The sequence below is a fragment of the Sciurus vulgaris genome, assembly GCF_902686455.1.
Source record: "Sciurus vulgaris genome assembly, chromosome: 3".
NCBI lineage: Eukaryota > Metazoa > Chordata > Mammalia > Rodentia > Sciuridae > Sciurus > Sciurus vulgaris.
Genome location: NC_136463.1, coordinates 5,031,854 through 5,059,034, shown reverse-complemented (window position 1 = coordinate 5,059,034; position 27,181 = coordinate 5,031,854). Strand labels below are relative to the sequence as shown.

At 57.6% G+C, this 27,181-nt stretch overlaps 1 protein-coding gene across 4 annotated transcripts; it reads right to left on the bottom strand.

Moving 5' to 3' along the window:
- On the bottom strand, positions 1-26,287 carry LOC306657235 (inactive rhomboid protein 2). Of its 4 annotated transcripts, none has more exons than XM_079133039.1 (19): positions 26,198-26,287; positions 15,757-15,925; positions 9,652-9,808; positions 8,599-8,723; positions 7,985-8,180; positions 7,703-7,906; positions 6,773-6,901; positions 6,282-6,400; positions 5,955-6,149; positions 4,787-4,898; positions 4,484-4,558; positions 4,148-4,309; positions 3,724-3,833; positions 3,522-3,585; positions 3,339-3,433; positions 3,118-3,193; positions 2,840-2,940; positions 2,512-2,665; positions 1-1,822 (listed from the first exon to the last, which is right to left on the bottom strand). In XM_079133039.1, the coding sequence occupies exons 3-19, from the start codon at positions 9,793-9,795 to the stop codon at positions 1,403-1,405; spliced, it is 2,481 nt and encodes an 826-aa protein (XP_078989165.1). In that variant the 5' UTR covers positions 9,796-9,808; positions 15,757-15,925; positions 26,198-26,287; the 3' UTR covers positions 1-1,402. The 4 variants fall into 4 exon arrangements, with proteins under 4 accessions (XP_078989165.1, XP_078989164.1, XP_078989166.1 ...); XM_079133038.1 differs by having other exon boundaries at positions 26,187-26,273; XM_079133040.1 differs by lacking the exon at positions 26,198-26,287 and adding an exon at positions 25,797-26,167.
- Positions 26,288-27,181: the final 894 nt, after the last annotated feature.

Sequence of the window (27,181 nt, the reverse complement as noted above, 5' to 3'; positions counted from 1 at the left end):
CCCCAGCCTCATGGATACCTTTTTGCCCTCCACCCCTGGGATGGGAGTAGTGAGGAGCACAGCCCACAGGGGACCCTGCCCCCGAGTCCTTGGGCACTCTGTGTGTCCAACATCCTCCCTAGGTTCTCTTCTCTCCTCAGTCGCCCACCAGCACCTACACTGGCTCCTCAGCCCCTAGTAATAAAGCAGTTATGTCCCCTGCCTCCCTGGTGGCTCTTTGATGTGGTGTGAAGTCTGTGGGTGTGGAACAGGCACAGTGAATGAACCTGTCCTCTGCCTGGAGTGATGGACAAGTGTCCTGCTGTCTCCCAGGACTGTTTCTGCCAGGACAAGCCATGCTCTACATGGAAAGCCCCCTCATTGCCCTGGACCAAAATCAGAGTAGGCTGGCGTGGGGAGCCCTGAGGTCTAAGGATGTGATCTGGTCCTCACAGAGGCCCCACTTAAATCTTCCTCGTGACCCTAATCTGGGATTTTGGTAACTAAGTCCCTGAAGTCCCATGAGTTTCCTACTGTCCCCTGGGCCAAGCCACTGCCTCTGCACAGCTCATGGCTGATGCTCTCACCCCTGAAAGTTCCAGATTCCATTCTACCTGAGGTCTCCGTTAAGACAAGGCTTCCATGAAGAGTTTCATTTAATACATTTGAGACATCATCCATATAAAGTTAGCGTTACTTTAAAAAATTAGGACCATAATATAAATTGGTAAAAACAAAACAAAAAACAATAAAACAGACCTGAGCGAGCCCTGGGAGGCGGCCTTTGTGGTGGCTCAGTCCCACCCCTACTCAGGAGCCCGGCAGCAGCAGGGACACCTGTCATCAGAGCCAACCTAAAGGGCAGCATGAGGAAGTGGAGCGTGGGCTGGAGGGTGGGTTGGGGGTCCAGCCTGTTGCCGAGAACAAGCAGAGGGTCCTGGGGCCCCATGTACGTGCGTCTGCTTGTTCTCTGCCCCACACGATAGCCCCTCCCGACCCGGGAGCTTGTGACAGGCTCAGGGCAGGGAGCGGGGAGAAACAGGAAGGGGGGCTGTGGTGGGGCCCCCAGCCCTGGGGACAATAGGGAGCAGCCACATGTCCCGGGAGGGCATCACACACTGACCATGGGGAGAAGGCCCTGGGCTCCAGGCGAGCATGTAGATGGACCCTATAGCAGGGAGTGGGGAGGAAGCTGGGGTCTGAACCTTGGAGAAACAGGTGTCCTGGGTGTCCCTAAGCCCTGGCCAAGAACACAGGCCCGAGAAACGAGGGTCTCCCTCCCAGGAAGCTTGCCTTTGCCGACTGTCCACACAGCCACCTTGCCAGGTGGAGTGGGCCCCGGGCCCAGTAACCCCAGGGCTCTGCAGCCCCTGTTGTCAGTGCCCAGTGGGTGGCAGGTGCGCCCAGACCTGCTGGGCCGGGGTCAGTGCAGCACCTGGTCCAGCTCATACTTCTCACAGAAGCGACTGGTGAAGGGGAAGCAGGTGAGGTACTCGATCCAGGGCCAGTTGATGGGGTAGATGTAGAGCCAGAGGACCAGGGAGGCGAAGAGGCCGGCGAAGACCAGCAGCGACACCAGAATCAGTGCCCGCTTGCGGTACTTGTCGCTGGTGCCGAAGGTGATGTAGGGCAGGAAGGCGAAGGCCAGCAGCATGCCGCTCAGGAAGCCGAAGATGTGGGCGATGTTGTCGATCCAGGGCAGGAGGCCGCAGATGAAGAGGAAGAGCACGATGGCCGACAGGTTGAGGAAGGCCCTCCAGGGCCGCTCCAGCAGCTGCCAGCTCTGGAAGAGCTCCACGAAGAGGCAGGCGAGGAGGCCAAACTGCGACCCGGCCGGGCCCACCTGGGCAGGCCGGAGGCATGTCACCCGGTGCCAGGCAGGGAGCACAGCCCAAGGACCCCACTCCCAGGCAGGCCAGCCGGGAGCTCAAGGGCTGACCGGTCACTTTCACCTTTTAGCAAACAGCACCTGCTGTGTCCCTGCCAGGCATGGGCCTGCGCAGTTAGCAGGACAGGCCTGCACACAGAGGGGAGGGAGAGGCAATGGGGGTGACCAAGCGCAGCAGCGAACAGTTAGGCTGAACAGGTCAAAGGACAGCTACAGTTGCAGGTCAAGAACAGCCATGCACGGACATTTCCAAAGACTCAGGTCTGTGGATTCTTAATACGCCATCAGGCAGGTCACGGTAGAAGGTGAAATGAAGCAGATAGGACGGACAGGGTAAGGGACAGGACGAGGGACAGCAGCTCAGGAAGGTCTTTCTGGAGGTGACAGCTGAGCAGGGAGGGGGTTGTGATCCCTGGTGACTCAAGAGTATCACTGTTCCCTGGATTAAGGGACACACTGATAAGCCCCCAGCTTAGCTGTCCATCTGCTGTTAAGCCTGGCACAGGAGGGACCCTGTGTCCCTCCAGCTGATCCCAGGTGGGCGGGGCAGGGAGCAGCGGGGCTGGCTGCCATATGCCACAAAGTTTTGGGCTCTACAAGGGGGTCTTGTCCCACTTCCCTGTCCCTGTCCCCCAAGTCCCTACCTCTGCCCGGTATGGGAGGAAGATGGCGCTGGCGAGGTTGCCTGTGATGCCGCTGAGGATGAAAATGATGGCAATCCGGTGCCAGCCAGCCAGCTTCTCCAGGTCCCGCAGGATGGTCATTTGGAAGACCACAGACACGAGGCAGTGCACCACCCTGGGGCGGGGACACATCAGGCATCAGCCTTCCACGTCTGCACAGGTGCCAAGCACATGGGGAGCAGCAGCTCTACAGGGGGCCGCTGTGCCCTGGCTCAGAGCCCTTTCTTTGGGGGCCAGCTGGGAGCCGTCACAGAGGTCTGTGGCTGGGGAGCAGTCAGGAGCCTCTTACCCAGCATGGAGGAACAGAGACAGCCAGAGCCTGTAGAACTGGTCAGGGACCTCGGGGTTGAGGAAGGGCAGCAGCCCACACACCTTGTCCAAGCAGTGCACCTGAGGTGGGGGCACGTGGGGGTCAGTGCTGTCCCCGGAGGCAGGCTGAGTCTGAGGCCCCAGAGCAGGAAGGAGTGCACAGGCCTGGCCTCTGTAGGCAGCAGAGCCCAGATTCCTCTGCCCAGGATGACAGCCCTTGTTCCCAGCCCAGGGCCTCCCCACAAGACCTCACTCCACCTGGGAACAGAGTGTCGCCTCTTCGTGAAAATAGCCGTGCATGAACTCACAGTACTCGCGAGTGGTGATCTCACAGCTGTGGGGACAGGAAGAAAAAAGTGGGACATCAGGACGCTGAAGAGCCCCAGTGTACCTAGGCTGGAGCCCGGCACTGGCCATAGCAGGTAGGAAGTGGAGACTCAGCCCAGCACGGGAGCTGCAGCTCTGGGCGGGTGGCTCACCTGCCCTTGGTGCCGATGCAGCAGGGGCGGCCCTTGATCTGGCAGTCCACGTGGAGGAAGCCTGTGTGGTTGCTCCTGGCCTGCTCCGTGCAGATCTGCAAAGGAGCACCAAGGGGGAGCAGGTCTGATCGACTGGAACCCACCCCAGCCCTTCCCAGACCACCTCTCCCCAGGGATGCTCACCGGCCACAAGGTGATGTCATCAGGCCAGATGTGGGCACCACTGGAAGCAGGCTCCTCACAGGTCCTGGAGGCAGAGGCCAGGTTGGGCAAGATGAGGGAGGGGCTGGGGAACCAGTCATGTCCACTAACCAGTGTCCCAGCAGGAAGCTCAGACAGCCTAGCTATGGGCCACTCTCGACCCGTGGGTGGTTCCAGGCTGTACCTGGGGTCCTGGTGGCACACAGCCCCTGATGTCCGCTTCTGGCCCAGGTCAGACTTGTCCATGGGGGGCCCAGTATCATCTTGCCACTTGACAAAAGTGGCCAGAGTCTCCTGGAGGGTGGAGGTCTGGTCATGTTGTGGCAAGGCCAGCCCATCGGTGCGGGCAGGGGACCTTCCAGGTCAGGGCCTTCTTCCCTTTCCCCAGGGCTCAGGTGCACCTCCCAGACCTCCGCTCTCGCTAGCCCTCGACATCTGGCTTTGCCTCTTGGGCTGGGGATGCCCCTGTGCTGGCAGAGCGCCTGTGGGGGTGCAGGGCTGGTGCGGGCGGAGAAGAGGATGGAGGGAACGTGTCACTGCTCCTAAAGGGCCCCTGCCCCAGGCCAGCAGGGGCAGAGTGGTACAGAACCACCCTGGGGCTGTCCCACCGAGCAGTCCTTCCTCTGGGTCTGGATGCAGCCTGAATGGTCATTTTGGACGCAGCAGCCCGAGTCCCGCTCCAGGTCTCGCTCCCGCAGCACCAGCTGCTCGATCTGCCGGTCCTTCCGGATGCAGGGAGAGAACTTGGCTCCCAGGTGAATCAGGTCGATCTGTGGGTGGAGGCGGCAGCTGGTGACATGGGTCCCAGACACAGGAGGGGCCCGCCACCGCACCTCCACTCCATTCAGAGTCTCCCCTGATGAGGGGGCCGCAAGCTGGTGAGCAGCTGGGGTGACAGGACGCGGGCTTCCTGCTCGGGGGGTCCCGCCCAGCCGGGGCCTCACCGAGCTGGGCCCGACCCAGAAGTTCTCCTGCTGGATGTACTTCACGCTCTCGTACACACCTTTGTTCCTCAGCACCTGTTGCAGTAGTGCGAGAGGTGGTCAGAAGAGCAAGCGCCCTGGCGTGGCCGGGAGGGCAACGAGTGGGACAGTGTCCCCAGGGCACAGTCTCTGGGAAGAGGCCAAGCTCTGGTGAGCCCCAAGCCCCTCCTGCCTAGGCCAGGGTCTTATGGCAGGACAGATTTGGTGCCCACTGTGCTGAAGCCTCTTGGGGAGGTTGGGACACCAGGAAGGAGCCCGACTTACCAGCTGGGTGGTGATGTGCTGGGCAAAGCCCACGGGTGCAATGCCATAGGTGCAAATCACCAGCAGCGTGATGATGATGTGGACGAAGGTCAGCCAGTAGGTGAAGTAGGGCCTGTGGACAGAGGCCAGGTCAACTCAGCCCAGCCCACGCTGCTCTGGGGGGCTGCCACTGGGCTCTCGACTTTGTTTCACCCAATTCGCCCTTCAAAGCAGCTTGTAACATGCATTTCCAGCTTAAAAATTTCAATGGCTTCCCACTGCCTTTGGGATAACATCCAAAATCAGCCGGTTGCTGACGATGATGCCCTGTGGCTCAGGCCCACCTCTCCTGCCTGTCTACCCACCTTTTGCAGTTCCAGGAACACAACCTGGTCCCTGCAGCCCCAGGGCCTTTGCATGTGCCCTTTCTGTTGCCTGGGAGGCCCTACCCATTTCTCTTTGCTGACCTCGTGCTGATGGCACCCTCCCCACCAGCTGTCCACCTCCACTCCCTATCTTCTCCAGGACACTTGGGATCCAATGTCTATCAGATCACACTGTCAATCACACACCGAGAGAATTGCCTTCCCCAGTCTCTGGCTTCCCTCAAGACGTCTATGTCTGGCCTCCTCTAGTTGCCTCACTCTGGGCTCCAGCTGCTTCTTTTTTTATTTTTTAGTACAAGAGATTGAACCCAGGGGACACTCAACCATTGGGCCACATCCCCAGCTCTTTTTAGTTTCTGAGACAAGGTCTCCCTAAGTTGCTTAGGGTCTTGCTAAGTTGCTGAGGCTGGCTTTGAATTTGTGATCCTTCTGCCTCAGCCTCTGGATCTGCTGGAATTACAGGCATACGCCACCATGCTGAGCTTGGCTCCAGCGTCTAACGCTTCCCCTGACCCGTCCTTTCCTCTCTGACCCCTTCTCTTGGGGGCTCTGTTCTGGGGCCTGTGTGTGGTGGCCCTCAATCAACATTAGTTGATGGACAGCCATCTGGGAGCTGGGCGCAGGACACGGGTCCAGAAGCAGGAGATGGAGAGGAGGGAAGCTCTGAGGGCCCCCCAGGCTGCATGCATGCTCACCACCCCCCTGGCCCCAAGACGCCACAAAGCACTTGCTGAATGAATAGGGAAGTGTCCTGGGGCCCGGGAATCCTGCCCCTCTCCCTTGCTGGCTGCCCGCAGCCTCACCGGTGGCTGTCGAAGCTCTCCAGCTGCCGCTGCACCGTGCTGCTGATGCTGCGGCGGTAGCTGCGGTTCAGCCAGCTGCCCACCACGCCCAGGCCATAGTGCCGCTTCTTCCGGTCAAAGGCGAAGTGCTTCACTTTGGACGCGATGCGCTTGCCACGCCTGGGGGCCACAACTGGGGCTCGGCCACACTCCTTCCTGTGGGGACGGTGGCTCTCAGCCTGACATCCCCACACCCCCCTTCTCACCATGGGCTTCAAAGGGGCCGGACAAGGCCTGGTGAAGCCCCGAGCTGGGCTGCTGGGCTGCTGGACTGGGGGAGGGACTCACAGAGGGATCTGCACCCCATCGGGGGTGACGGGGGAGGCCGACTGTGGGATCCCTCGGAAGTAGCTGGCAGAGAGTGGGGGAGACTCAAACACATCATCGGGCATGGAGCTCATTTCTTCCTGGGGGGAGGGACACAAAAAGACAGTGTAAGTAGTCACTGTCCAAACTACTGTCCCCCCACATGCCAGTTCAAGGGCAGAACCAGGCTGGACAGACAGGCTCTTCAGGATGGCAGAGGAAGCCATGTGCCTGTGAGTCCTAAGGGGGACTTTCCCAGAGGGCACTGTCCCCACCAAAGTCCCTGCTTGGCCTGACAGAAAGTGGGGCCCAACAGCAAGCCCCATGCAGGATGCACTCCATTACACTAATGGACCAAGGGGCCTTTGACTCTTTTAGGGGCTCCAGGCAGGACACATCAAGGCCAAGGTCACCTCTCCCAGCTCCCAGGCTGCCCCATCCCCTGTCCCTGAGGGCCCACACGCCATGCTTGCCTTACTAAAGAAGGAGGAGTCGAAAGTGTCTGCCCCATCGACTGCATCCTCCTCCAGGAAGCTGGGATAGGCAAAGCTGCGTTTGATCACCCGGCACCGCTGTCCAGTGGCATCCAGCACAGAGCGCCCCTGGGCATGGAGTAGAGGCCTGGGTATCAGGACCAGGGCCGAGTGACCTGGATCCTCAGCCCCCAAGGGACTGCCAAGTTATCCTCCTGGCACAGAGCCTTGGGAGGAGGAATCCTGCCCAAGGCAAGGAGCATCTGACAGTGCACAGGCCAAAGGGGCTCCTGAGAGCAGAAGGCCAGGCCAGGGCACCAGCAGCTCAAGCCCTGCATACACCACACTGCACGACGTGGACTCAGCGCCGCGCTGGCAACCCTGCGCCGACCTGGGCAGCCAGCATCCCGCTCCTCAAAGCAACGGTTCTATACCCTCACTCCTGCATCGAACTGCTGCTCCCCAAAGTACCCGCGGCCTCCCCTCTGCCTCCAGGCCCTGACACAGGCCACCCCTGGCTGAGAATGCTGCTCCCTCCCTGCTCCCCTGATGCCCCCTATTGTCCTGGGCCTGGACACCAACTCCTCCTACACCGACCACCATGAATGGTAACATCCCCGCACTCTGCACACCCCCATGCCCAGCACATCACAGGGGCTCAGCCAGCACAGGCGGGTGAGTGGCGAGTGCACTTCCTACTTCACTGTACAAGTGGGTGCAGAATCCCACTCCCCAAACTCAGGGGGCTGAAGGGGGCTCATGTGGAACCAGGACCTGAAGGACACAATGTGGCTCTGGGCTTCAGGGTCCCCCTGTCCAGGAGGCCCAGCACACACACTGCCCTTGCATGGAAGACACAGCCGGCGAGCTCTAGACCGCTCTGGGCGGGGAGAGGGGCAGCAGAGGGAAGTAGCCTGCAGGAGGCCTCACCTTGAGGAGGGCCGTGGCAGCCTGGAAGCTCATGTGGGCCACGGACATCCTCTTGCGGCGGGGCAGGTGGGAGTAGCCAGAGCGGACACTGGTGAAGGAGGTGAGGGACAGGACTCCCGGGGTCAGCGGTGGGTGGGGGGCGTGGGGCCGGTCCACCTCATCCGGGTGGCGGAAGGCCCGGCCCCGGGCCAGCGGGTCCACGATCTGGAAGGCATGGGAGGTGAGCAGAGCTGACCCGGCCACAGGGGAAGCAGCCCAGCTGCGCTGGGCCCCGTGGCTCACCTTGGGCATCTTGCAGGGCTTCGGTGACTCGGTGCCCTGGAAGGATGGCACCTCCTGGCTGGGCAGCTCCAGGTCCCTCTGGCACGCGGCCTTGAGCCTCCCGTAGCGCACGCTGCAGTGGTGGAGGCTGCGGCGCTGCCAGTGCTGCCGCTTGCCCTCCCAGTCGCCGCTGACCCCGAACCACTGGGCTGCGCCCCTGCAGGAGCAGGCAGGACGTGAGCGTGTGCCGAGGGGACAGCGCCCGGGCAGCTGAGGAGGGTGCTCCTGCTTGCACCCTCGTGCCTTCGGGGGGGTCGGCCTTCCCTGAGCCCCTGGCTGACATCGGGTCAGCAGGGGTGGAGCAAAGGCTGGAGCATGAGGACCAGGGTGAGAAGGCCCTGGGCAGGGCAGAGGTCCCTGGGCTCCGGGAATCCTCTCAGCCTCACCGTGACTTTTGGCAAGGCACACACCCCGGGCCCTCGGTTTTGCCATCTAGACCACGGCATTAGATTCTCGGTCCCCCCTCTGCAGGGAGCCTGCCTCCTGGAAAGGGGCTGCAAGGGCCAGGCCCAGCAAACTCGGGTGCCCGGAACCTGCAGCGGGCTGAGGTGGCCGTGGCGGGCAGGGGTGCTCACTTGCGGATGCTCTGGGACAGGGAGGCCTGGCGGCGGAAGCCAGGGCGCTTCTCCGCGCTGTCCTGCCATCGTGCCCGGGGTTCCTGAAGGCTGACGCTCTTCACGTAGGGTGGGTTCTTGGGCCTCTGTGGGGTGGGAAGGAGGGCAGTGGTGACGTGTGTGGCCCGAATTGAGCAAGGATCACAGTGGGAAAGCCCAGAGAACAAGCTCAGCCCCCTCCACACCCTGGCTGCTTTTGTGCTAAATTTATTCGCTTACTATTTTTTTGCAGCGCTTGGGCTTGGGAAGGAACCCAGGGTCTCACGCATGCTGGACAAGTGCTCTACCACCGAGCCACAAGCCTCACCCTTCATTCCAAATTTAACCCTTCTTTTTCTTTTCTTGCAGTGCTGGGGATCAAGCTCAGGATTTCACACATGCTAGGCGAGCGCTCTGCCACACACCCAGCCTTTCATTCCAAATTTAAAACTATCACTTTCTAATGTTTTCCAGGGAACCACAGCATGCACTCCCCATCCAGAGCCTTCCCTGACCCAGGATGGTCCTTCCTGTTTTCACATGTGCTAGGGTCCTTGGAGTGAGCGGGCGATGTTAACATAGCTCCCCTTTATGTCCCAGGCTGTGTGGGAGCCCACACTGCTTGGGGCCTACTCTCAATGAGTCCTTTATGTGGCAAAAGTCCACATGCAAATGCCGATTCATGTCCACCCTCTTCAGGGAACCAGGGCTGCAGAGGCAGGCTGCTGGAGCTACAGGACCCGGGCCTGCGCAGCCCATCAGCCCTCGGAAGAGGCACCGAGAGCCGGGGCCCAGGAGGCTCCCAGTGTGCAGGCTTGCCAGCAAGCCCCCTCCCAGGGACAAGGCTCCCTGCTCCCCAGCGCCCCCAGGAGATGGGGCTCCCGAGCTCCCTGAGACATTTTAGATATTTTAAGGCTAGTTGAGGCTGCGGTTCAGGAAGGAGACCCTCATGGGGAAGTGCAACAGTCCAAAGGGTGTCATGTGGGCACATCTGTTGCCTAGGGCAAGGCAGCGAGCCCCAGGCTGGCCCCTCACCTCAGGCAGCATGCTGTCCTGCTCACTGGGGGCCTGGGCCTCAGGCGGTGGGATGGTAATGGACAGGTTGGGTGGCTTCCGGCTCTGCAGGCGGCTGCCGGATGCAGAAGAGAGACTCCCTCCATTCTTATCAGCTGAGGCCATGGTGGACAGGTGGCTGGAACAGAGATGGAGAGGGGGGTGTGGGCACATGGACAGGTGGCAGAACCCCATAGGTGTTAGGACCCTGGCATCAGGGAGGCAGCCCAGGTCCAGAGCCAGCCGGCCCCCAGTTAGCTCTATCCGAGCCTGGCCACTGCAGCCAGGCTGCGGGCGGGCTGGGTGGGGTGTGGTGAGAGGTCTATTTCTGACCTTCATTTGCATTCTACCTCGGTGGGGGTCGGGAGGTCCCCAGCTTTCCACCTCATTGTATTTCTGCTCTCTCTGCTTTCGGCAAGAACCACACCAGGGAAGGAGCATGGAAAGCAAGCATGCCAAGCTGGGGTGATCTTGGATGCCTGCTTGGGCCGGGCAGGGGGCCACGGGTGGCTTCCTGGCCATAGGACCTTGCTTTGTCTCTGGGACAGGGTTCATGGAGGGAGAAGGAGAAGGCCCCAGGACAACCTGGTGCACTGAGCCACCAGTAAGGTGCCCACGGCTGTCCTGGGCAGGAGACTGCACAGCAAGTGGGGTGTTGGGGGTGGTGCGCAGGTGCTTCTTGGAGGAAAGATCTCTGCGAGGCGCAGCAGGAAGGGGTGGCTCAGCCTAGGTCCTGGAGAGAAGAGAAACCACCATGCTCGCACCCTGTCCCCCAGGACTGTCCAGCTTCTTTTTCAAAGATAACTGAAGACCAAAGCAGTGGCTGGTGCCTATAATCCCAGCTACTTGGGAGGCTGAGGTGGGAGAATCACTTCAGCCCAGGAGTTTTTTATTTTTATTTTTTAAAATATTTTTTCTTTAGTTGTCAATGGCTCTTTTATTTTACTTATATGCAGTGCTGAGAATCAAACCCAGGGCCTCACACGTGCCAGGCAAGCGCTCTACCATTGAGCCACAACTCCAGCCCTCACCAGGAGTTTGAGGCCAGCCTGGGTAACATAGGGAAACTCTTGTCTCTTAAAAGAAAAAAAAAAAGGTAACTGAAACTGCCACCTGTCTGGTACTTTTTTCTGTTCACAGTGACAAAATATTTTAACAATAAAGTGATACATGGTCACTAAGAAATTATGCAGAACTCTGAAGCAGAAAGAGAACCCAGGGCCCATCCTCCAGGACCTCCTCCCTGCCGCTGGAAACAACATGTAGTTTGAAACCTCACACCTCCTAATCTGTACCATGGACATCAGTCCGTACAGCCGGACCCACCTTGTCTGCTTTGACAACAGCCATGATTTCATGGACTGGAACCTGCCAAGGTTGACTTACTTCCCAGTAGACGGTTACTTAGGATTTTTTTTGTGTGGCGGGGGCACCAGGGATTGAACTCAGGAGCACTCAACCTCTGGCCACACCCCCAGTCCTATTTTGTATTTTATTTAGAGACAGGGTCTCACTGAGTTGCTTAGGGCCTCACTTTTGCTGAGGCTGGCTTTGAACTAACAATCCTCCTGCCTGAGCCTCCCAAGCTGCTGGGATTACAGGCAAGTGCCACCATGCCTGGCTCTACTTAGGACGTTTTGTGTCCAGTGTTGCCACAAATGCCCTGAATATACGTGTGATTGTTCAAGTACTGCAAGACTAAGTTCTAGAAGCGGGCAGCTGGATGGATGGCAAGTGCATCTGGAATGTCAATGGACCTTACTGGATGGCCCCCTGCAAGGAAGTGGCAACTCACCCCATCTGGGGCTTTTCTCTGCTTGTGCCACCAGCCCTGGATTCCTTTTGGACCCAAGACTTCACACCCTGGGCTGTTTTCTTCTCTTCCTTGCAGCTTCTGCTCCATCTCAGGACCTTTCTTCAGCTAACACTTGCAGCTGTTTTCTCTCCTCTACTTCCCAGGATGCTTGGGAAGCCCTCTATGAGGCCAGGGACCCCAGGTCACCCTCTGTCATGGTGCTGATGTGTGTTCACAGCCTGGAGAGGCTACAGGGGAGCCCTGCAGTCAGGGGCATCTCTGAGTCAAAGTGGGGGCAGCAGGGCAACACAGCAGCCATAGGTAGCCCCATCTCTGTGTCCCTCCACCTCCACCTGCCTCAACACTACAATCCGCTGAAGCCATGTCACTCCTCCTCAATCCAGGACTTCCTGTTCTCGCTGCAAGCTCCTTGCTGGCTCCAACTCTTCCCACTCTCTTGCTTTCCCCAACCCTGCTGCCCCAGGCTCCCTGCTGCCTTACACTTGCTGCTGGGAAGAGTCACTGGACTCACTTGTCACCCAGGTCCTCACCCGTACACCAGGGAGACTACAGGTCCTCCCTCGGAGAGGTACTCGCGGATTCACAAGAGAGCACCATGTCCCTGCTGGGCGGGGACGTTCCAAGCAGGGTTATTCACAGAGCCCACAGGTGGCAGCCACCCAAATGCCCGTCGATAGACAGATGGATAAGCAAGAGATCCTACATCCCCGATCCTGAATGTGACCCAGCCACAGGAAGGCCTGAAGTTCCGAAGCAGCCTGTGACCCTGACGACGTGGTGTTGGTGAAGACCACCTGCTGTGGGACCCCTTCCATGCAAAGGCCAGGAAACGAGGTCTCAAGAGACAAGCAGACTAGGGCCTTCGTATGGCTGGATCGGAGGGGGACGAGGGGGACCGGCTACAGAAGATGCATCATGTAAGACAACGTCTAATGATGAGTTGGCTAAGACGATTCCTGCAGGTCTCCAACTCTAAATAGGAAAATAAATCCTAGGGCTCAGCCCACAGGATCATGGGGCACCATGGGGTGCTTCCTCCATGTAGCGTGGCCAGCCGGCCGTAGACTTAACTTGGGGTTGGAATTGCAATACTTGGAGCTGCTGATGTGAAATGTGTTCCAGCATCAGCATCTATTCCTACGGCCCAAAGGTGGGCTCAGACCGCAAACCTAGCAAACCAATGGATATCAAAGCTCACTATTCCTGTAAAATCACAGGGAAGTAACTCTGTGAAATAAAGCCAAGTCCAGGTAAAAGAAGAATATATACTCCTGGGTGCCTACAGAATCAGATTGGGTCTCCACCTCCAGCTGGGTCCAGGAAAGCTGCACTGAGGCTCCGGTAGGGAAGGAGCGTGGTAATATCTGCTGCAAACCAGGAAGTGAAAGCAGTCATAGTACTGCTCCCACGAACACTGAGCAGACCGACCGTGCTGCCTGACGCTGAGATGGAGCAGGGCTTGGTATTCACAACAGGGGGGATGAAATAAATGGCTGCCAGAAGAGCGGATACACCTGTTAAATGCGGTGGAAAAGTAGGGCTACGGAAGCTCCTTTGTGCGCTAGGTTTCCAGCTAACGGGGGATACATTGTTCAGCTCCTGCCTCACTTATAAATGAGGAAATTCATCGTAGAAATGATGGAGGTCTTAGGCACGAACTTATAACTTATACGAGGGAGTGCCATACCAGGGGCTCCAATTATTAGAGGGCCTAGTCAGTTTTCAAATCCTCCATGTACGGCTGGTTAGAACTAGGAAGAAACTTATCACAAAGGTATGGGCAGTAATAATGACATTACAGAGCTGATCCTCTGCCAGCAGGGCCCCAGGTTGGCCTCTTTCAGTTTGAATACGGGCTCAGGCAGGGAACAGGAGCTACAATGTTCCAGTGTCTTTGTGATTTGTTGAGAATAACCAGCAACTGATGGGTGGGAGAAGGTGTCTGAGCAAGCATTCAACTGTAAATCCAAATACACAGGTGGAACCCTCTTTTTACCAAGTCCTGAGGTGAATTATCAAACTGAACTGCAAATTCAAAGGAGCAGCTCCAACTCTGCCAGGGCTTCTACTGCCTTTTTTCCCTACCCGGAGGGAGAAGTAGATTGAAACCAGCTGATTAGGGAATTTAGCTGACAACTAATTTTTTTTTTTTTTACACCTAGGGGTGCTCCACCACTAACCACATCCCCTACCCTTTTTAAAATATTTTGAGACAGGGTCTTGCTAAGTTGCTCAGGGCCTCACTAAGTTACTGAGGCTGGCTTTGAACTTGCAGTCCTCTTGCCTCAGCCTCCCGAGCCACTGGGATTACGGTTGTGAGCCCCCATGCCTGGCCAGGTGTTAACTATGTTTTTGTGGGTTCAAATCCTATCCATCTAGGATATAAATTATTTATAAGGATTTAGCTTAATTAAAGTGGTTGATTTGCATTCAATTGATGTGGGAAAGAGTCTCAGGAATTAAATATTGGTGTTATTTGCTTAGGGCTTTGAAGTCTCGTGAACTCCTTAACCCAAATTCCTAGTTTAGAATTGATAGTAATCTGTGTTATTGGTAGGGAAAGTGTGGATAAAATTATTAGGGTTGGCAAAAGAGGAGCTAGTTTTGTTTTTTCAAATTGTCATTTCATCTTTGTGTTGTTGGATGATGGGAACAGTATTAGTGATACTGAATAAACAAGTTACGTAGAAATACAAGTTTAATCGTGTTATAATGTCTGGATGTTGGCGTAATAATGCTATTGTTTATGACTCTTTGATAATCATTCATTGTGGGGCAAATCTAGTTAGTTGGGGGGAAGACCTTCTAGGGACAAAAGTGTTAAAAGTACTGTTGAAATTAACAGTGGAAATAAATTTTAAAAAAAGAAAAGAAATTAACAAGTGGGGTTTTATTTCATATGTTAGATCTGACAGTGTGGTAGGCTTTTTTTTTTTTTCCTTGAAGTTAAATAAGTAATAGAAATATTAATTGTAAGTAAGATGTAAACTGTTAGATTGAAAGTTGTTAGTATTGAGTTATATGTGATGACCGTTATTATTCAACCTCTGCGGGTGTTATGCTTTGGATGTGAGGGGTCCCTCAAAAGCTCCTGTGTGAGACAATACAAGGTACAGAGGAGAAATGGTTGGTTTGTGACAGCCGTAACCCAATCGGTGAATTAATCCACCTAATGGGACTGACTGGTAACTGGAGGCAGCTGGGGTGTGGCTGGAGATGGGCACTGGGGAGTGGCTTTGGGTATACATTTTGTATCTGGTGAGTGGAGTCTCTCTGCTTTCTGATCAGCATGTGAGCTGCTTCCCCTCAACACACTCTTCCGCCATGATGTCCTTCCTGCCTCACCTCGGCCCGAGGAACGGAGCCTCTGTTCTCCTCAGCTTTCTGAAGTATCTGACACAAGTGCTATTGTTATTGTTAGTGAGAGTTTAATTAATGGTGTTATTTGAAATACGATTGAGAAGGGTGCGATCTTCTGTCATGTTAAAAAAGATTATAACACGATATAAGTGGAACACCTTTAGTGACCCCAGGTCCTCCTGAGTGAAACAGGGTGAGTCCTATTTTTATTGGTGTTGTGTTTTGATGTTTCTATTAATAATTCATTGAGATGAAATCCACATAACAAAACTGACCATTTTAAAGAGCTAGCGTCAGTATCAGGGTTGTGACTCAATCAGAAATACTGGCTAAAGTTCATTGTCTTGAGTTTGTAAAGCTAATCACGACAGCTGTCATTAGGATTCTTGATGCAGTTATTTGAATGAGAAAACATTCAGAGGCGCCATGTGTGGGTCATGGGTTTGCTTCATTGATTAGGGTGGGAATAACCACTAACATGCTAATTTCTGGTCCTACTCATACTGTGGAGATGGTCACTCTGAATGTACAGACGGCCACCAAGTGGCATGCCTGAGGAAGCAAATTGAATGCTGAAGGACTACACCTCAGCAAAGTCATGGAGAAGCCCCCTCAGGCAGGAGCACCACAGATACTGGAGCTCCTCCTGAGCTGGTCGCTCTGCCCCTTGGCTATCACCTGCTGAGAGGGGCCCTGCCTGGCTGTCCAGCAGCCCCCTGGCCACCCAGCAGCCCCTCTCCTTCTGCCCTTGTCAGTCTCCATTGCTCACTGCTGTCTCCTGCCTTTTCCACCTATACTGCCAAAAGCCTGCAGGCCCCACAGGCACCATCAGAACATATTTGTTAAAAAACAACCAAATGAGTGAGATGGCCGGCACTTGGCCCAGCCCACCGGGCCACCTGGCTTCCTACCTTCAGATCTGGGCTGGGCCTGCGGCTTCCTGCGGCTCACTGGAAGGTGCCTAGAACATGTTCCTGCCCGTTCCTCGCTGTTCAGATGCACAGTGGGGAAGCCTCAGCTCCGTGGACAGGTGGACAGACGGCCCAGATGAAGCAGGGCAGCTTTCTCTGCACTCTTGACCTGAAAGAAAGGCAAGCAGGCTCAGAGTCACACCATCCTTTGGGTCTTTCAGCTTCCTGACCTTAGTTTCCCCACTCATAAAATGGGGGTTATCCCACCTGCTCCTCAGAGAAGGATGAGTGGAGATGCACAGAAAGGGCCCTGGAGCTGAGTTGGGCAGCTGAGGGTCACCGCAGGGGGCTCAGCATGCAGTACCTCCCACCACCTACAGAGGGCGCTGGCTGGAACCCTACGGGAGCCAGATGGTGAAGTCAAGAGGGTCCCAGTTCTTTTTTTGCATTGAAAGAAGCATTCAACTTTAAAAGCCCAGGGAGCAGTGGCTGCCTCCTGATTAGGATTTCTCTTCCATTAGTGTCATTCAGATACTTAAGGCAGCACAGAAATCAGAGGGAGGTGTTTTGTTGTTTTTATTAATAATTTACTGAGATGAAAGCCATATAACATAAAATTAATCACTTTTAAGAGGGCAGCTTGGTGGCATTCCTGTGGGTTTCTAGGAAGTCCTGCGTGGGGCTTATGCTATGGGCGTGGCACAGCATGTGCAGGCCCTCCTCGGGGTGGGAGATGCCGGGAAGTGCCATGGCAGCTGGGCCGGATTAAGTCCACACGTGCCAGACCTTGCCCAGCCCTGTATAGGCATCATTCCTCTTGGTTCTTAAAACACCCTTTGAGGCAGACATTATCACTAGTGGGGGAATGGAGGTTCAGAGAGGTTCAGGAACTTGCCCAGTCTAACACATCCAGGAAGGGGTGCAGCTGGGACTCAAGACATTGAGCCCTAAGATGGAGGTCTTCTTAAGAGACAGAGACCCTCTTTCCCTAAAGTTGGGGTACACTGGAAGCTGGCAGACCCAGAGCTGCGCACTGGCCTGGGACTGCCATGGGGTAAACTGAGGTGAGGGTAGAGCCACGTCCCTCTGATTCTATCGGGACTGCCTTAGTGCTTTGCATGTGGTATCAGGCCCTTGGTTGCCAGAGTCCCCAGTCACAGGTGAGGGGTGTCGGGTGAGGACGGGATGCCTGCCTCACGTCTCCGCTTCTCTAAGGCAGGACCATTAGCCTCAGCTTCAGCAGAAGTCTTGACCTCACACCCCTCTGAGATCAAGGGCAGATGACCCAAGGGACTGGGCCAGGCTGGCTCTGAGGAGCCCGGGCAGTCACATGAGGAAGCTGTGTGGGGACAACCCCAAGGCAACAGTCTCACCTGGGGCCTCCACTAGGAAAGAGCCCTGCCTGGCATCCTCCGGGACCAGGGTGCAGAGAGAGGGCATCGGGTGGACACCGCCCTGGGAAACTGGCACCAAGGGAGGGAGGCAGCAGAAAACAGCACAGGTGGCAGGAGAGGCCACCAGAGTCCAGGTTGTCTGCGGCTCCAGGAAGGCAGGTGCCTTCTGGAGCTTTTCGCCCCTCCCAGAGTCAGAGTTCAGGCCTGCCCCACAGCCACCAGAGAGATGCTGGCCCTCTGCAGCTCCCCTGCTTCTGTCTCCTCTCTTCTGAGGCCCTGTATTGGGCATACCAGGATCTACCTGTCTGCTGGCCACCTCACACTGCTCCCTTAAGGAAAATCACCTCCTCCAGGAAGCCTGCCCTGTCGCCCCTGCTCTCTTGCAGCACCCACAGATCTGCCCAAGGTAGGTCTTCCCCACCCGGGCCTGGGCAGCACAGTGCCCCACACCCTGCTGGCCCCCATCAGTGGAGATGGGAGTCTGGCGGGAGCCTGCATGGCTGTGGATGGTCAGCCCACACAGGCGCTGTTCAGAAGCCACCTCCCATCCTGCAGCCAGCCCAGGAAGCAGCCCCTCTGGAGAACTCCTCTGAGGAAGGTCCACCTGCCCCTGCCCCTCTGCTCACTGCAGAGCCTGCTGAATGGCAGGTGCTGGCCCAGGATGAGTCTCCACTGGACCCCACTCCCTGCTCCAAGGCTGATTGCAGGTCCTCCTTGTAGCACTGAGGAGCCGACCGGCCAGCTGGGAGCCCCACCCACGACACCCTCTGTGCTGCTGGCCTATGTGCTGGTCTCCTGGTGGGAAGGGCAGGCATAACCTAAGACTTGGGCCTGGGCCAGCTCCAGGACAATCCTGGGGGCACCAAAGAGAAGCAGTCTGACCTCAGGAGGGGCAGGTGGGCGTGCTGGCACTGAGTGGGGCCAAAGACTTGGGTGACGTCCATATGCAGCCCCACCCTGTACCTCAGTTTCCTTCTGTTAATGGGGTGGGGGCTGGACAGGGTCATGGCCAGCTTGACCCCCTGCAGGAAGCCCATACACTGCACCATCATGGAGCAGAAGGCCTGCCAAGACCACCTGCCCCCAAGTTGCTCAGAAGTGAATGGGCCTCAGAATGTGGGAGGGAAGGCGCTTGGTGGGCTGGTAGATGCCTGGGGCAGGGGTGGGCCTTGTCAGACCCACTCTGGGCTCCTGCATGACCCACGCACAGGGCAGACGGCAGAGGCCAGGCACAGGAGCACTGAGCCGTTCCGCCTGCCACTTATCTCCCGCCCCCAGAAATGCTTGCTCACTGCAAAGGAAATTGTGACATCCTGGAACCAGGCTTCCTCTTGCCCACAGCTACATCTGCTGCTCTCTCCAAGACCCCCACGCCAGTCTCCACAGCTGGCCCGTGGCTGGGGAGGATTGAAGACCCTAGTCATGGCCACTTGCCCAAGCTGGATCTTGGTCAGGATTCTGGGGAAGGCCTTTAGCCTGAGCTTCCGAGAAGCTGGGGGACACCACAGGGGCCTGGGTAGAGAGACCAGGGCTGAGGGTTGGCCAGACTCGATTTCCTCTTCCCTCAGGATGGTGGCCACCGCCGCGAGAGCAGGCAGGTGGGGCAGTTCCAGAGGAAAAGTCAAGTGCAGCATTCAGATCCCTGAGGTCCCCATGGGTTAAGGCCTCTGTGGCCAGGGGTCAGTGTCCCTCTCCAGGGACCTTCCAGATAGCACCACCCAGCCAGCAGCAGCGGGGATCAGACAGGCGCACACAGAAGTGCAGACTCAGAAACCTCTGCCGCCACTGCCCGGAGAATCCGGTTTCCCCACAAAGGGCGGGGCCGGGCACTCCCAACCAAGCCCTGCAGCGTCGGCAAGGCCACCCCAGGAAGGCCCCAAAACATGACCTGGCGGTCAGCCCAGGCAGGGGGCTGGAGGGCCCTGCTCCCCACTGCACAGGTGGCATGAGCCTCAGCTCCAAGAGTGCTAGCCACCGTCCCCTCCCAGCTCACCCAGGTGCAGTGCCACCTGTTCCCAAGAGTCCCCGCCCTTCCTCCACTAACTGGCCACCTACACCCCTACACCGGCACGTTGTGGAGGGTCCTGCATTTCTCCTGGTGGTAGATGGATTCCCCACACCCTGGGCTCCGCGGACCCGACGAGCCAGGGCAGGGAGCCGCAGCCGCAGTCCCCTGGCCTGATGCAAGGGCCGAACCTTGTATGGCCAGGAATGGGGACAGAAGGGAGGGGGAGGCACTTGGACAAGGAGTGAGCAGTTCTGTCCCCTCCACTGGACACAACCAGGAAGCACTTGAGTCCCCTCTGGGGAAGGGACACAAGTCACCTGAACAAAAGAAGGGAAGAAACCACAACGTGGCCCAGAAGTCACTTCCAGCTCTGGAGCCCTGGGTGAGTCCACTGGGTCCCAAAGAGCAGGAGGCCCGGGGGCAGTGGGAGGGAGGGGGCGCCGGGGCTGGATCACAGGATGCTACGAGGGTGAGGGCCAGGAAGCTCTCGTCTCCCCGCTTCCCTGACCACAGAAACCAGAACTCATCTCCGCTCCCGTGGCCCTGCTGGGAACTGGGGCATTTTTAGAAAGCTGCAAAGAGGAAGCTGGGCCCCAGCAAAACCCCAGGTTCTGCTGACCTCAGGAAGTTGTCCAGCCCCTCCCCTCCACAGGCCAAAGGAGGGCTCACATGAGAGCCGTCACCCCGTCTCCTTGCACATGTCCCCCAGCTGACCCTGCGTAGTGGTGTCTCTCCCCTGCACATCTCCTGGACCTGGCAATGGCAAAGAAGGGCAGGAAAGTAAAAAGACTGGCCTCGGGTCTGGGGACAGGACTTAGCCGTGAGAGACACAGAGGCATAGCTGCAGCATTGTGCCCGGGTAGGTGGGAGGCCAGGAAGACCACAGGTAGAGGCAGGGCAGCCGAAGGGAGAGCTGGGAGCTGGCCGCCCAGACACGAACTCAGCACCAGCTGTGGGGATGTGGGGACGTGAGCTGTGCCCCATGGCCATCCATGGAGGGAACGTGTAGACTCCAGAGCCAACAAAAAGCCACCCTTCCCCAGAGAGCCCCTAGTTCCCTCTTCCCTCCCTCTTCCAGGGCTGGAGGGGCAGGTTCAGGAGTTGAACTGCTAGCTTCTCTGGACCCTTCCACACCAGATACAGGCCCTGGGCTCCCCTTGACTCAGATTGGCCTGGGCCTCACTGCCCACCATACCACACACATGGGAAGTGGGTACTAGGCTCCAGGGAGCCACCAGTGCAGGGTGTGAGGGGGTGAGCCTGGGCATGCTGTGCCAGGGGGCCGGCAGAAAACCCTGGCCTTGCATCAGGCAGCCTGATGCCCCTCTGTTCCACCCACCTGGCCCTTCTCAGGACCACTTGCCAGCAGGTCTGGTAGAAATGTAGATGCCTTCCTCCTCCACTGGATCCCCAGTCCAGGAAGTGGGCTGAGGTGGGGGTGTCCGAGACCTGCATCCTCAAAGCCCAAAATACAGCAGTTGCTGATAATATCTGGGGCAGGTGGCACAGGAAGTAGGAATGTGGCCAGGCCTCCCCAGTTGGCCTCCCCTTTGGACTCCAGAAGCTGTTGGTGGAGGCAGGCCAAGTGGATGGCAGCTGAGCAGGAACACAGGTGCCCTGGAAAGGGACTGAGTGTTGGCCTGGGATGCTTGCCCAGCAGCCTGGCCTCCTCTGGGGAGGCCTCGGGTCTGCTGCCCCTCCCTGGGGGCCCAGACACCAGGATGTGGGAGGGCTCCTGGAGACGGAGCACACACTGGCTGCCACACAGGTTGGCGTGAACTGTGGTTGCTCCGGTCTTCAAGATTTGCTTTTCTTGGAACATGGACTACTGGGACTTAGGTTTCCACTTGGTCCTCAGAAGCAGCACAGGGCCATCACATGCTCAGAGGGTGAGGCAGGATGGGGTTCATCTGGGGTGGGAGCAGGGGAGGCCCACTTCACTTCTGCTAAGGACTCCTTGATCACCCCCACCCCGACACACACACACACACACACAGCTGGGGCTCTGTCTTGTGCTCACAAGGTCAGAGCCCACCAGCTTCCACCTGCCTTCTCATGGTCTGTCTCTTGGTGCTAAGTAGCCCCTTGGTGATCTGAGATCTGGGTGGCTTCATCACCATTAACCACAGCTCGCTCCAGGAGCATGCTCAGTTGAGGTACAAAGTCTCACCCTATCTTACCAAGAGGTAGAGCACCCTGCCCAGTATCACTCAACCAGAAACCGACCCTGCTGGCTGGGTGTGAGCTCCCAGAGCTCCATGGAGCTACAGGCTCCCCGGCCCTCCCCTCCACAGGACAGGACGCTGGGCGGCCTCCCTTCTGAAGGCCCAGTTATGCTCCTGTCGACAGGGAGCCCCTCGGCGGGAGGGAATATGCCAGACAGACACTTTTTGGCTTGTAAACAGTCATTAAGGAGCTAATAAACCTGATTTCCCAGAACCCTACCCCGAGGCACCCCACTTCCCTGGAAGAGGCTGGTCCCAGGCCTACTGGGCTGTGCCCATACTAGAAGGCTTCCAGAGTCACCTGCCCACTGACCCCCACCTCGCTTTGGGGCAATGTGGGGTTCTCTTGTTGAGGAATGGGGGGACCTGGGGACAGAGACAGGGCTCAAACCCGACCTGGCCACCTCACTGTGGGGAGACTTTAGGCACATATGCATTGCTGAGCCTGTCTCCTCTGCTATGAAAGGGGGTGATGCCCCACCAAGGAGGGAGCCAGCCAGGTGACAGAGCCTGAGTGTACGGTGCCTGCCACACAACCGGCAGTCTGTTCTGTTCTCCGGCTGGGCTCTGCCACCATGGCTCACATGGCCTCTGTATCTGAGCCAAGGGCCTCTGAGATGACAGGACTCTACCTGACAGGTGGGGAAACTGAGGCTCAGAAAGGCTCTGTCACCCATCCATAGTTCCACAGCCAGGGAGTGGCAGGGCCCCAGCCCAGCCAGGGGCCCCACATTCTGTGGCACCTGGAACTGGGGAGGCCAAGAGGCACAAGGACATGCCTGGGGGGTAGTGCAGAGTAGTCTGGGTATAAAAGCCATTGGCTCAGGAACCCCTCCAGGCCTCTGAGCAGAAGAGGCGACACCTAAAGCTTGGGTGGCACTTCTATCAAAGGGCCTTTAAAGCATTATCTCATTTAATTGAGGTTGAGGGCGGGAAGCAACTGTCATTATGCTCCCTGGCTGATAAGGTCCCAGGGGCTCAGGCTGGGTTCCCCACCCTTCTCTTCCAGGCCTCCCTGGTGGCCACACAGAGGCAAGGACTCAGGGAGGCCCACCAAGAAAGAAAAAAGGTGCCCCTTGCCAGAGACTAGGGGCAGGAAGCCCTCCCTGTACCACCTGTGATGCTGGGGGTACAGGTGTGCACCCCTTTTGGGAGGCAGAGGAGAAGAACAGGTCTGGCAGCTTACCCTACTCCTGCCCAGGAGCCTCGGCCAGAGGGATCCAGCTGAGGGCATCACCTCTGTGACCCCCACCCCATGCCATCAGGGACACACAGGCTTGCAGGAAGGAAGACTCCTGGTGTGAGCAGGGGATTGCAGTTCAGGCCCAAATGGAAATCCATCCCTCATTTCCCATGGCCCCCAAAAGCACTGAAGTCCCCTGCCCCAGACACAGTTACTTCTACAGAATGCTAATAGAATGGCCACTCTGGATGAGTATGGGTGGGCCTCTGCTGTGCCCAAGACTGCCATGTTCAGCAGCCATGCATTAGAGGCCAAGATCATCCACACATGGCCGCATCCTGGCTGAAGGCTGTCCGAGGTCACCACCGGAATCCTCACCTTACAACCTCCCACAGAGAGCACTCTGGTGGACCACTGAGCCTGTCAGTCCTGGATCTTCCCTCTTGGCCCCCTGGGCTTGTCATTATCCATTCCATGGCTGCTCACCACGCTCGCTCCTCACCCCAGGCCAGCGGCCCTGAAAGGAGCCTTCTGTACTACCCACCTGGCTCCAACCACTATCCTAGAGGGCCTGGGGCAGCACTGTGGCTGGAACTGCTGCCCAGAAGCTTCCGAACCACAGGCCACTTGTGTCTGGGTCTCCGGATAAACTTACTGAAGGTGGCTCTCTGAACCTCCCTGGAGATGAGAAGCTGAGCCCTTAATACCTGCCTACTTCCCAGCCAGGCCAGGGTGACCTGAGGGGCAGTCGGGGAGGTCCCTGCTTTTGCTCTTCCCAGTGGTGGAGCAGGGAGCAGCTCCTCCTGTGAGGACACCTGCCCCAGTCTGGCTGTGTCCCCTTCCCAGTCACCGAGCTACTCAAGGTCAGCTGTATTCAGCAGGCACTGATGTCCCGCCCCTCCTCCCCCAGCCTGGCTCGACTGGATAGGAAAGGAAACCGGGAGCCACTTCCGACACAGCGCAAGGCATGAGCTCATTCTGGAAATCCCCTGGGGCAGCAGGGCAACACCTCTCCTGCTCCAGAGTATGAGGCACAGAGACCCTAGGGGACCTGCTGGGGAGACAAGCCTATCTCTACACAGCACCGGGGTCAGGCAAGGGCAGGACCAAAGGGAAGCCCAGGCGGCTCACCGAGGTCGCTGGGACAGCAGGCACTCGCTCCCAGTGCCCTGACCTCTTCCTGCTCTCATCTGGTGTCTGAATGGGGCAGAGTTGATACAAGTAGGACAGAATCCTGGCAGAGGCCACAGAAAAATACCATCGCAGAGCTTAGAGCAGAACTGGGACCCCAGGGGCCTTCCAGTGCATTTGTGGTGTGACTTATTCCTCCTGTTACAGGAACAGAAGTCTCCTTTCTGGGCTAGAGAAAGAGAGGATGTGTTTGTCTTTGAGAGACAGACATCAGGTGCAGCAGTGGCTCAGGAATGAGCTGGCCAGGTGGCAGTTCCTGGGTTTCCCAGGAACTGGGGGTAGACAACTTTGTACAGGTCTGGGTGCTCAGTCCTGTGCCTACAGAGGCATATGCAGTGGGGGCCACTATTACTGCTTACTGGAAAGGTGGGAGTCTCACTCCAGTCTTCCAGAGTAAGGAGACCAAACCAACCAGAAACTTCCACCTGCTCGCTCACTTCACCAGGGTTCCCAGGATAAGGAGCAATGGGAAGTTGGGAAATGGAAGGAGTGTTGTGGGGTGGCCAGGGCTCCTGGGCAGGGATATGGCTGCCTCATCAGATCCTGTGTCACCCTGCCAGCCACCCCTCCTGGTTCTCAGGAAGCTGGGAATACATCCCCCGAATCCAACTCAACAGCTTCGAGTTGGAGCCTATTGGGCCATGGTTCTGCTGTCCTTCATCTCTCACCACCGCTAAGATGATGTGACCAGCAGGGTGCCTCCCTTACCAGCAGCTGAGTCTGCCTGGCCTCTCATCCAACCTAGGGTTCCCACTGCGGGGAATTTTTATTGTTTTCAGACAGGGTCTTGCTAAGTTACCCAGGGAGTCCTCAAATTCACGATTCTCCTGTCTCAGCCTCCTGAGTAGCTGGGATTACAGGTTTGTGCCACCATGCCGGGCTACACAGGAACATTTTACTGCAGGAGGGAAGACTGGGGAGACACCAAGTCATTCCTTGAACATTACTTTCCTGGTAGGAATCGCTGGAGGAGTTAGCTGAGTGTTCAAAGGAAAAATTCCAGCAGGTCACCAGGCAGGGCAACCATTATGTAGTTTTGGGAAGATCTATGGGAACGAGCTCACTCTGCCCCTCCTCCATCTCCAGAGACATTTCAGCTCTAGGGCTGCCCTGGCTCACCCTGTGTGGGAGGCTGCCCTGGGGCAAAGTACTCAAGGCCTAGGCTCTGAGAGGGCCCCTGTTTTCAGCCCTCCTCCTCAACACCCAGATCTGCTTCCTGTGGGTCCCTGTCAAGCAGGGAACAGGCAGACTTGTGGCACCAAAGCAGGGCACTTCTTAGAGGAATAACTGCTCTCCTGACCCCTAACTTCTCATTTACGTTAATTCCAAGTTCCTCCCCTAACCACTGGGGAAACTGATGGAGGGAAAAGAAATCAATAAGTACCTGGATGGACCAGGTGCTACAGGTGAGTTTCCCAGCCTCAGCACAGTGCTATCGACTTCTTGGGCTGGACAAGTCTTTGTTGTGGGGCTGTCCCGTGCATTGGAGGATGTTTAGTAGAATCCCTGGCCCTTACCCATTGCATGCCACGGGTAATGTCCCGCAGGGGAGTGAGTGACAACCAGAATGTCCCCAGACACTGCCAGATATCCCCTGGAAGGCAAACGGGCCCTCTTCAGCTGAAAAGCAACCGCTTTAAAACAAGCTTCACTTTCCACTCCCTGCTCCACAGGAAGCCTGGTAAGCCTAACAAGAATTCTGGGTTCGTTGTGCCACCAGCAAATGTCACACACACTGGGGTCCTATCTAGCATCTGGGAAACAGCTTCCACTCCACACGTGGGGGGGCACTTCCTTAAACACACCTCACCGCCACCTTCTCTCATAGCCCCAACCGGAGAACTTTCTCCTTTAGTCCTTCATAGAGTTGGGCAGGGACTGAGACCAGGATTTCCTCCCTAATCTCTAACCCGATGCCCTACAGAAACAGATGGGCCTAAACAGGTAAAAGGCAAGCCGAGGGTCCACCTTCCCAAGCCCCTCATTCCGTAACCAGCCTGGCGGTGTGAACCCGCCCCCATTCCCCACCTGTTACCCACCGAAGCGAGGCTCCAAACCCCGGGCCTTGGGATCGATGCTCATCCGCAAAATAGAGGAGAGGAGTCTGAACCAAGGCACTTCTGGGTCGTAGGCGGGGCTGCGCGGTCCCGTCCCGGCCAGTCCCCTTCCTCCCTGGGCATTTAAACTTCTGCCCAATCGACATGCCCCACGCCCGGTGACGTGGGCCCAGGACCCTGTCCTTAGGCGTCTGGGGCGAGCCGAGCCCAGGGTCTGGCGGCCCCGGCGGCTCTCTCCGCCCCAGCCTCCGGGAGGGCCCACGTGGCCCCAGGCGCTCTGCAAGGAGACACCCGCGCCGCGCGCCCGCGCACCGCCGCCCAGGGGCCCGACCCGCCACCCCTCTGGCGCCTGCGTCTCATCCCGCCACTCACCCCGCGCTCACCTCCTGCGGCCCCTGTCCCGGGACGCAGCTCGGATCAGCGCCGGCGAGCGGCTGGGCGGTGGCCCTTCGGGGGCGGGGCGTCGGCGCTCCGCCTCTTCCCTACCTGCGGCCGGGGGTGGGGCCGGGGGCGGGGCGGGGCGGGGCCCCACGCGCAGCGCCCGCCCCCTTCGGCTCCCAGGGCTTGCAGCTGGGCCCAACCCGGCCAGAGCCTTGCTTCTCCGCGAGGGGCTTCTTCACTGCCTGGTCCTCTCCTCTCCCCTGACAAAGCGCATAACCTGGGTCTGAACTGCCAACATCACTCAAGCCTCTTCCTCAAGAACAGCCATGCAATCCTCCCTTCCTCTCCCTCCAACGCCCTCATCCTCGGGGCCAAGTGCGCCCGTTCCCTCCAGCCTTTAAGTTCAGGGTCCTCTGCCCGCCCACACCTTTCCTCGAAACATATTTGGAACAGCGACGCCCAATCCTGCAGCTCCCGCCTCTGGGAAGCCCTCTCTGATCCCCAGGGCCACTGTCGCTCCATCACTGCGGTCGCCCCTCAGGCTTCTTCCTAGGCTGAGGCTTCCCTCTGTCTTGGCACTAGGACTGCAGCAGGCATCCTGTTGGCAATATGCAGAGGGTTTGCCACTGGGAGGAGCCCAGTGCTGGGTGGTTCCACACCAGCTGCGGAGTCACCGGGGGCTTCCCAGCAATATTCCCTAGGGCAGACCAAGTAAAATCAAAACCCACGTTGCCTGTGGCCCCAGGACACAACCTTCCCGATGGGGCAGAACCGCAACTCACGCCTCCTGCAGGAGATACAGAAGGGCACCAAGGCTCTGCAGGGTCCACCTTCCGCACAGAGGGGGGCCTCCGCCCCACCCTAATCGCTCTGGCATGTTCTTAATTTTCCAAGCAATAACACCTGTCGGGCTTTCTCACGGGGTTGATGTGTTAATGCCATGAGAAGTACCTGTAAAACCATGTTAGCTAATGGAGTGTCATCAG

What these genes read in the sequence shown, in the direction of transcription:
- LOC306657235 (XM_079133039.1), bottom strand. Translation starts at nt 9,795, where the DNA reads ATGGCCTCAGCTGATAAGAATGGAGGGAGTCTCTCTTCTGCATCCGGC. An exon ending in AGCCCTGCAAGATGCCCAAG is followed by an intron (nt 7,907 to 7,984) that starts GTGAGCCACGGG and finishes CATGCCTTCCAG; the next exon opens with ATCGTGGACCCGCTGGCCCG. An exon ending in TCCTCCCATACCGGGCAGAG is followed by an intron (nt 1,823 to 2,511) that starts GTAGGGACTTGG and finishes CGGCCTGCCCAG; the next exon opens with GTGGGCCCGGCCGGGTCGCA.